At 37.5% G+C, this 10957-nt stretch overlaps 1 protein-coding gene across 4 annotated transcripts in view; it reads left to right on the plus strand.

The window, feature by feature from the left end:
- The window catches only part of IL1RAP (interleukin 1 receptor accessory protein), a 195574-nt gene extending 185673 nt beyond the window's left edge, over positions 1 to 9901 (plus strand). For all 4 annotated transcript variants that reach the window (XM_083177542.1, XM_083177543.1, XM_083177545.1 and 1 more), the window contains one exon: positions 6981 to 9901. In XM_083177542.1, coding sequence (XP_083033668.1) covers positions 6981 to 7705 — 725 coding nt within the window. In that variant the 3' untranslated portion in view covers positions 7706 to 9901. The remainder of the gene's footprint in view (positions 1 to 6980) is intronic.
- The last annotated feature ends 1056 nt before the right edge of the window (positions 9902 to 10957 follow it).

The following is a 10957-nucleotide window of genomic DNA, read 5'->3' on the forward strand; positions in this document are numbered from 1 at the left end:
CCCAGAGAATGTTTGTTTTTCCTGATACAAATATGTTGGTCACATAAACCCATATTATATTTTAGAGAGGACAGATGAATTTACCTCTCCATACATTACCTCATTTTGCCCCATTCAACATCACTGCGGGTATGTACCTGTACCTCCTTTTCTGTATAATTATTACTAATAATATACATTAATTATCTAAGAGCTCACCTCCTAATTATGTAAATATGTTACTATATAATTATTGCAGATTTTTTAAACTACCCAAATTGGTTCAAGATCTAAGGAAGTCTCCTTTGTTGAGCTAAAAAGCTTATTTCTATTGGTATGTATACCATTACACACATAACAAAAGAATTTTAAACGTGACAATAGTACTAGATATTTAAGTCAATTCTTGTTTCTTACCACCTAGAGTCATTTTTTGTACCCCTGATGAAGTCCTAGCGACGAAACGCGTTGGGTCATTGGAATGATGAAAATATGACTACTTAAGAATGAAATATATCTGAAAAATTGTTTTATTTATTTTTAATAAATTGTATAAATTACGAAAAAGTGTCAAATATACACCTGTTTTATGGTGGTGGTGGTGACACACACAAAGGCGCACTCTATATCTTTGTTGCATATATATATATATATATATATATATATATGTTTAATTTAAATGTAACTTTAGCCCACCTCAATATTTTTTTCAAGCAGTCTGGACTGTGTACTGAGGACCTGAGCGGCACTGCCTCCAACATATGATGAAGCATGTCGGTGGAGGCGCTCGTCACACGCTCTGCCAGTTGCTATTCATTTATTCAGTTAGCCTGCCGTGCCGCCCTAAATTGGTGCTGCCCTGAGGCCTAGGCACAAATCCGGCCCTGGCCATGATACGTGTTTTGCTAACCATTTCCTCTTTACCACAGCAGTCAGTCAGTTTTTGTCAATCCCTTTTCCATGAAACCCTCACAGCGAGCTGGATTGCAGTAGCACCATGGTGCATGTGCATTGTGATCTCCGTACTTGCGCAATCTGCCAATAATTGCTCCATTGTGTGAACTCATTCTGTACATTTAACCTTCTTCCATAATAGAACAATGTGGATCACCCAGAATATGTGGTAGAACTCTGCAGCAAGTGTAAGTCTAATCATAAAGAATCAATTTAAATTTCTGGTTAAGATGATTGTCAGGAGAATACGTTATCGTGTGTGCTGCTGCGGCGTCTGCCACACTGAATTTGTATCAAGATCAGAGATTAGCTTACAATGAGGTAGAATTAACTCTGCAAATCTCAGAACAAACCAGTCCCATTTGGCATACAGCATTCAATATGCACATCGATATTCAGTGAAAGAGAACAATTAGGCAGAGAGAGGCAATGAATAAGATTAATGATGTCCCTATCTTATACTTTATTAGTGCTACACTGTAAAATTATATATTCCAAAATGCTCTTCTGTACCTTTAAACGCAATTAACTTCCTTATGTTCACCCAAAGGAACCCCTTCATCCATTTCCTTCCTACATCATTTGCAAAGTTTACAAGCATCAGCGCAACATGTAGTTATGTCAGCTTCCGAGAAGTGTTTCATGTGGATTTCCTTATGCATAGCACTGTGAGATAAAAGTGATAAAATTGCTTAATATTTGCAGAGGGAATTCAGAGTGTGCTTTAAAATGTCTCAGGAATATTCATGAGAAGCAATATAATATTCAGCACAATTTGGTGATGTAATAGTATTGTGCTATGGGAGCATATTCTGCCTTGCAGCCCAAATCTTACTCTGTGGGTCTGAAATGCTGGTATGTGTGAAATTGCATAGTGTCTTATGTTTTTACTTTGTATTTTTAGTATATATATATATATATATATATATATATAATACATTTAAAAAAACATGCTAAAATATAAAGGTATTTTAGATAGTTCTACTGTTATAAATTATAACTTATGTCTTTGTTGTTCTCTTCTCCTTTACCAAGTTTATGAAGGCTGGATTTTTATTTATTATCATTTTTATATTATCACTATAAATGTTATGACTGTATAAATTTAGTACTTTACATTTTATGAGGAAAGTAATATGTCAACACACATACATATTTATGAATACCAATGTACAGTGATCGTGGTTTCTGTACTCATATTTTCTACTATTAACATTTGCAAGGTAAATTAATCTATAAATAATTATTTACACTTACTTGTGACACATCATGCCACTGTTTTAAAATATAACCTTATATTTAGAGTGTTTGTGTAATGGAACAGTTCCATAAATTTGAACATCCATTTGTTTTTTGTGCAAAAAATGATTAAAGTATTACGTAAATAAATAGAATGTTGCAGAACAGGAAATGCTGGCCATATATGCTGGGGTCTGCTTTTTGTTTCCAATATTACCTATATACATTTTTTTCAGGTGACCGTACAGGTTTTGATGCCTGGCCTTTCTGGTCTAATCTATTATAATTTAGGGGTGTTCAATCTGGAAAAAAATAAATAAATAAATTTAAATGTATCGTAAACTCTAAGGTACATTTTTTTCTTTGTCAAAATGTTTTGTTATTTAAATGTGATTTAATTTTGAAGACTTTGGTTAAGTTGATTAACCATCCCAGTAAGCAAGTGTTGAGATTATAAATCCTTTGGTCACCGTGTATTCCTTCCCACATCGAAGCTTGATGTATCGGACTGGAGTTATTGTCAGAGTAGGATGACCTTGATTAGTACTCTTCCAATGGTACCCAGCACATTATGTAATATGTGCTTACCACAGACTGTATTTTATACTCCGCGTGGTACCTTGTACAGTATAGTATATGAATTGTACTTCTATACAGTAGTTTTTATTTTTGTTTCTTGATTTTGTAATGAATACAGGAACCCATAATCCTCCTGCATGATCAATTGGACATATCAGCAAAAAAATTTAGTAAAACAAACCTATTAAAGCACAGATCACTTTTATTGGAACATGCAGTCTATTTAAAGGTATAACGTTCAATAAACAATGGGTATAGGGGTGATTCAACATATTAAGATTGTATATATACAATTCCAGAAAAGTCTTCATATGTAATCCTTAAGTGCTATAAAACATTGGGCCTAATTTAGACCCAATAGATCTAATTTGTCCTCAAAATGGGAAAAACCCACTGCAGATGGGGCAGATGTAACGTGCAGAGAAAGTTAGATTTGGGTTGTGTATGTTGAAACTGAAATGTAAATTGTAATGTAGAAATAAGGCAGGCAGAAACCAAATAACTCCCCCAAATCTAACTCTCTCTCTCCACATGTTACATTTGCCCCACCTGCTGTGCACATGGTTTTGCCCATTTTTTTTTTCTTTTTCTGCTGGGTGTGAAACTCAAACTATGTTTTGTTTTGTTTTTGTTTTCTTTTATTATTATGGTCTTCTCAATTTCATAATTAATAGGTGCATAAGCTTACGTAATCAATATGAGAAAAATAAATTCTATATGATGAACTATTTATTCATTTTAGCATATAAAATAAATCACTCTAAAGGTATGTGTAAACACTGTTTAACCTCCAACAGTGGGTTAGCGTCTGTACACCAATTTGCTATAATGAAACTGCTGGATACTTCGCAGAAATGTCAAATCCTGCAGTGTGGTTGGTGTCTCTAATCTCTTACTGTCCAGCAACACGTCTGAACAATGTAATCAATTTATCAAGACGTGTCATTTGTTTATTGAACGCTACACTCTTAAATGGAACCCATTTTCCAATTTTTGAAGTTACATGTAATTTTTTTTTATAATACAGGGGCTGCTATCATTACACATTATTAAATGTGTATAAGAGCAGGAGACACAATTTTTTTTTCCAGAAAATTTTTTTTTTTTGCTGTGCTATCAGAAGGGTCAGCACAAGGTGGTTAAGATGCTATTTGTCAATATACGGACTCTGCAGAGAAAAATCAGAGAGCTTTGTGAAACACATGTTTTTGGCTCCCGATTTTTATCCTATGTAATTGGATACCATCCTTTGTGTCTTCATGTCCTTACTTGCTCATTAAAAATCATGTTTAACGAAAGTGGCAAGAGCTGTCTGTTCACCATCGGCCTTCCCGTTTTTGTTTTTCTTCAGATTTGCTAATAGCGATTTATTAATCTTCTTTTTTTATTTTAGGCATGTCTTCTTTTTGTAGTCTTTCATAATCACGCGCAATCAAGTAATTAAAATGAAATGCATTATTAATAAGAACCTGAACAAAAGGAAGCAAAACTGGATTCCTAGGCATATTCTTGACTTGCCCCTAGAGGACCCATGGAGCCTACTGAAGGCAATTGAATTAGAAATCATTTTTATACGGTTGCTAACGCTTGCCAGAATTAGAGCCCATAGTCTCATTTATTTTTTTCGAAACCAGTTTTCTGTGATTATATTTTACTGCTCAATGAATGTTCCTAGCTTACACAATAAGTGTTTGCTTTCCACTGCACTAGAATTGCCATCGATACCATTACTGCACAAGCAACAGAAGACATACAGGGTAGTATATGGAGTTGGGCATAAGAGTATTTATTTGTGTGCCCAAATTGTGCTATTTTGTACAAAGTAAATTTGGATATGTAAGGTGCGTGAACACAATCATCCTATGCAGATGACTAGAAAGATGCACATAAACCAGTCACCATAGCAACTCACTCAGTGCACCAAACTTTAAAAAGTGATACAATGTAGAGTGATAAACAACCTGCCACTCCACTCTTAACTGTCATGTTAAAGTTTGGGTTTGAAAAATGATGTTGTCTGGTTGTTTATCACTCTCCATTGTATCACTTTTTGAAGCTGGATACATCTGGCCCTTAAGGTGCATACACACTGTACAATTTTTTTGACCAATTTGGTTGAAAGACATTTCCATTGCATACACACTGTACAATTTTTTTGACCAATTTGGTTGAAAGACATTTCCATTGAACCCAGTGTCCTGGACTAAAGATGTTGACGAAAAATATTGACGACAGACGAAAGAAGAAAGATCTAGCTACAGTTTATAGGCTCTTTTTGAAAGATATTCAAATTGAGCTGCATGCACAGTTGACGAACAATCTTGATGAACAACTGGCGGGTATGCGCATCATCATTCATCGTTTGTTTGTTGACAATATCTTTTGTCAACATCTTTCGTCCAGGACACTGGGTTCAATGGAAATGTCTTTCAACCAAATTGGTCAAAAAAATTGTACAGTGTGTATGCACCTTTACTCTGATGACTATGATCAGTAGCTATCTGATTGGGTACATCAAGCACTGCAAACTGCGCACAGAGTGCTCTTTTTGTTTTTACAAAACATTCAGCTCTGAGGGGTAGATTTATGAAGCAGTGATAAGGGAGGAGAAGTGATAAAGTGCCTGGTACTTTATCACCGGCCAGCCAATCCGCTCCTGACTGTTAGGTTACAGGCTGGGTTTAAATACATGTATGAGCTGATTGGCCGGTGATAAATAACCAGGCACTGTATCACTTCTCCTCCCTTATCACTGCTTCATAAATCTACCCCTAAATGAGAACACAAAATGTTATCTCACAAGCCTTTCATTGCCTTGTGAAATGCCGTATGAGGTTCCGTTTTAAAGTCCATAGTTATTGTATTGATAGTTTAGTCTTTTCTTCAGGTTTCCAGTTTTATTAAAGTGCTAATTAATCAGGTCTTAACAGCTGCTAGATGGTCCATTGCAGAAAACTGTAAAATCTTATAGTGCCACATCTTTAGATCCATCCATGCAGCACCTTTGGCTAATTAATGATGAAGTGGTCTAAAGCTTTTACCTCATAAATTGGTCCATATTTTAAAAAGACTAGGATGTAGTATTCTGCCGGCAAGTAATAATTATCCCATCTCCCCCTTAAGGCCCATACACACTGGGAGATTTTGAGCTGAAAGCAGCTCAGTTTTGTTTTTTGAGCTGCTTTCAGCTCAAAAGCCACCCAGTATGTACAGAGCAGTGGTGAGCGCTGATGTGCACGCCCACATCATCGCAGGCGGCCGCCATTCATGTGCTGGCTCAGCACATGAGCGACATGGTGGATGGCTTTTCATATCATCCTGCTATGGAAAGTCGTTCACCCGTGGGTAAAATCATTTAGAAGGGCGAAAATTTTCCCCGTCATCGCTGTCCATAGACATAGGGCAAAATTGCCCAGTGTGTATGGACCTTTACACTACACATTATACATTGCAACTTTATATAGCTGCTGTTATTCTGTTTTGTTTATTAGTTTTTCTTTCCTCTTGGTAATGCAATAAAAATTTTACCAAAAATAAGACCTTTCCTTGTTAATACATATAAGTACATCTTTTGTACTCTGAATAAAGAGTTTTAAATACTGTAATGACATTTCATCTGTGTTCATTTAATGGGTTTTGCATTAACCATGACCTCTGTTAATATTTGCAAAATAATTTTGTGTGTATTTTGAAAGTGATTATGGAAATAACCATGTTTTAATGATTTGCATTAAGCTTTTTCAGTGATTACATCTACTTTTGGTACAGGTATATGGTTAGTAGGCTGATATATGGCATTTAGTAGAAAAAATAAATTGCCTACAGTATGCCGTTTATGTAGTCACAGTTCTTATAAGGAGGTCTGTTCCGTTGCTCACACCTTCAGCAGTGTTTGCTTGAACAGTTTTTTACCCTAAAGTTGTTTCACATTTATTGAAAACTCGCATACACCAATGGTATAAACGTTGTAGGTTTTCGTGGTTTCAGCTTTGTGTGGGACAGCTAAGGAGCCAAAGTCCCATAATGGAAATGCCTGCGTGAAAAATAAAGTTGCTTGCTTTCTTTAAGTTGAGTCACAACTATAACTACTGTACTTTTCTGCTTAATCACATTTTTCTGCCTCAATCTGGTTCTACCCAATTTTAACATTTTCCTTTCTCTGTCTCTCTCTCTCTCAAAACTATTTTCATTTCACCTCTCCCTACCATGCTTCCCCTTGCACTTCCTAGATACCGTGGAAGCTGTGTTTGATTTCATACAAAGAAGTCGAAGAATGATTGTTGTGTTGAGTCCTGACTACCTGACAGATAAAAGCATTAGTATGCTGGAGTTTAAGCTAGGTATCGTATGCCAAAATGCTGTCTGCACCAGTCTAGTCATTGTGGAATATAAGCTTCTCCATGGACCAAACACCACCATTTCTAAACTCAAGGAGAGTGTTCCCTTTGTCCGCTGGGAAGGGGAAGGTTCCAGGCGCAGCAGCTCTAGGTTCTGGAAGGCCTTAAGATTGGCTTTGCCTTTGCGCAGCCTGAATACAAGGTCCAGCTGGAATGAGAGCTGCTCTTCTCAGTCAGATATAAGTCTTGACCAGATTCAGAAAAAGAAGAGACGTTTAAAAGGGACATCCTCTGCTCAACCAAAAAAGGCCAGTGACAAAGATAAAAATGTGCAAGCAGGCACAGTAAAAGTGAGAAATGGGCCGAAGGGTGGCAAAGCCTGCCAGTGTTGTGTGACGTACTGTGATAGTGACAACAGACTTAAGAGCAAATGCAGGGCAGGAGCAAAGCCTAATTGGGAAACACATTTGTGTAAACCTGTTACATATGGAAATAAAACTCGTTGGGTTCAAAATGGTACATCCCAACAGGTGCCAGCACAACCCCCTGTAGCAGCGTTCAGTCTACAGCAGTATACGGATCTATCCAACAACAACAGTGACTTTTATGTCCTTTAATACTGAATAACTGACACTTAGTTGTTTAACAGCATTTGTGTAAATGACAGTACTGTGTAAGGTCTACGCAAAGCGCGGTCCCTGAAGAGATCAAATTAAAGCTTTCTATGTGTTTTCAGGAGCTGAATGCAGTTCAGAAACCTTTAGCAGGTGATAACTGCAATGGGCAGGTTCTACATTTCAATGTAAGCATCGACGGATATGCCCTAAAAAAAAATTAAATCGGAGTTGATGCCGCGCATTTGGATTTTATGTTCAAGCCCTTTTGGTACAGTTGACGAATATCCTTTATTTTGCAACCAAACAATTCATGTGTATGAAGAGTGGACAGTCTTCCCTGCTTTCACCATACACTGATTTCAGTTAATCTCTTCTGCCATCAAGTAACTGAAGAGACTCTTGTCTTCCTCCACAGCAACCCGATCTAATGTAAGATATAATAACATGATAGATAAATCTCTGCACTCTTGCCAACCCTTAACAGGCATTTGTAAAGAAAATAAATCTTGTACAATGGCATCTTATCAAACTAGATATAACATAATCTGTCAACAAAATGAGTGAATGTAGCGGGCTGACTGATGTCCTTGGGTGTAGAATTTCATGATTACACATTTTTATTAATACAAGATTTTCTCTCCATGATAGCTTGAAGAAGTCTGTCTTTTGTATTTAAAAATGCCACTTGCTACATGCAGCAATGGTTAGAACGGAATATGTGTCCGTTTCATTGCCTTGGCTTACCAGTACAAGGGCTGGTGGGACATAGGAGCACTATAGAGGCTTGTGAAGATCACCTGTGTAGCTGCCTTTTAAATGAATGTACATGTAACAATCTTAGCTTGCATAGAGGAGTCCTCACAATGCAGTATTTTCCAACTTGTCACATTTGTACCCCTATCACTATCGCATCATTTTAATAGATAACAACAGAAAGACTGTCAATGGAAATATGACCAACAGTGACAATTAACTGTTGGATGGAAAAAAAGAATCCTTTGGGGGGGGGGATCTGTAAGATGTCAAGGCTTCACAAAGAGAAATTGGATACAATTCCTGTAAATTTGAGACTTGGTGGAATAAGGTATTTAATGTCACTAATGGGTTACAGCTTAGAGCTCTCAAGCCAAGTACAGAAAGTCTCTGTAAGGGCCAGAGGAAGCCTGGGCGGTGGTGGGAAGGGCGGTGTTTAGGGCACAAGACAGGGGGACCCCCCCAGCAAGTGCACATCTTGTCATCCTGCCTACCTCCTCTGCAGGACTGCACCGTGCAAGTGCAGCAGTGTGCGCTCCAGGAAGGCGTGTGTAGTGGGCTGTATATTAGATTGTGTATATGACATTGAAATCCGTTGTGTATGATAGCTTTAAACTGATGGTTTACTAATGCTTACATACTGTTAGTAGCGCCACATAACTGAGAAACAACTATTTTATAAGGTTTTTCTATAGTGGAACAAGGACCACTTAAACAACCTTAAAATATATGGTCTATCTTGTCACATGCAAGATTAGCAGCAGCCTATGTGCTACTTACTAATCTGTGTGTCTCACTCCAGTCCTGAACACCCTCAACAGATAACCGGTTATACAGGACCCAGATAAATCAGTTTATCACTCAACTTCTCTACTAAACAGAGCACAGCAGATGGAGGGGCTGGGTAAGCATGCCTGGCAACTCAAAGAGCACTGGACATGGTTCCATACGGATGAAAACATGAGGCATGACTCACAAGCATCATTCCTGGGTACACAAATCACCATTAGACAAGACATGCCCCTTTTTGGGTGTGTCCTACTGCTGCTGCACAAGAACCTTTTACATAAGTGTTCTCCATCTGAAGGGCCCACTTGACAAAAGGGGTCCGGGGTACTGAGTCCCCTGAGACCCCATTCCCCACTTATTCAGCTCTCATGTCTGGTGTGCATTATCATGGTGATCTTAATGAAAAGTAATGCTTGGGGAAAGTTATAGCTTTATTTGCAGCAAGAATTCAGATTTATGTGTGTACAGTATTACAGTGTATCCAATGGATTAGAATATTTGAAAAAGTAAACATCTAATTTCAGGAATCATACAGTATGTACTCTTTATGTTCTAACTTATTGCTCACTTCTCAGCCAGATTGGTGGAAATAAAATGTATATGGCCTGTATCATCCCGGGTTATTCTAAAATAAAAAATAAAGTGAAATATCAATTGTCTCCCCAAAAACTTTTTTAGTTTTGTTTTTTTCTTTTAATCGTTTGGTCTTTTGGTCAGTATCCAGATAAAAGACAATGTACAGGTTGACTTGCATTTGGACGACAGATGAAAGGTTGTCAGGTGCAAAAACATATTCAGGTTCAAAATATGGGCACACAAATTGCCGAAACATTTTGTTTGGTTATTTTATCCAAAAGTAACTTCAAATCAGACTTACTAAAGCTTTTAAAACAGACCAGCAGTGGTGTTATCCAGAGCAACCAAATTGCTTTAGTCTATTATTTTCTAGATTGCAATAGAGAATAATTTAAATATGATTGGTTGAGCGACATCATCACTTGGTTTTACTAGCTTTAGTAAATATACCATTCTGTACACAAGTGTGGGGCAAACACGATGCTCCCTAAATTCCATTGGTTATGCACTATATACACTAGATAAGTTTTTGAAAGATATCGCTCAGAACACATCTAGTGTGCATGCTCAATGTTAATGGTATACAGGGGTGGGGTCCTGGGGTGCACACCAATTGAGAGGTGCGACCCTGCGTAGACCTTTCAGTAGAACTGCATACAAAGTCAAAGGTGCAGGTGCACAAATTAAACTCCCAATTTAAAAATTTTGCAATAAAATTTTGCATTTTAAGCGAGGTTCTTCGCTTATTTATGGCCATAAGTAACGGCTTGCCCACCGCGTCCAGGTGACCTCATTAGTCGGGGAAGTCCCTAACATTTTGGGGGGTACAAATCTAGGGCACAGGGCATCCAAAATGGTGCAGCCGAGTGACCCCAGGGCAACACAAGACTGAAAGAAATATATAGTGAAACAAAGTGAGGATAGGTTAGTGAGAGAGGCTGCTAAAGATAGCAGGGCTAAGTGAGAGGTAAAAAAATGAGAGATAAAGTAGTGAGAGGTGAATTAGTGAGAGGTAAAGGTGAGAAATGAATTACATTGAAATAAAACACACAATAGGGATGAAAGTGAAAATTAAAATAAGTGTTAATTTGTGTTGCTCCGGATGCCAAACAGCCACACCAGTCCAGGAGGGCC

The sequence above is a fragment of the Crinia signifera genome, chromosome 3 (assembly GCF_055691185.1).
Source record: "Crinia signifera chromosome 3, ASM5569118v1, whole genome shotgun sequence".
Taxonomy (NCBI): Eukaryota; Metazoa; Chordata; class Amphibia; order Anura; family Myobatrachidae; genus Crinia; species Crinia signifera.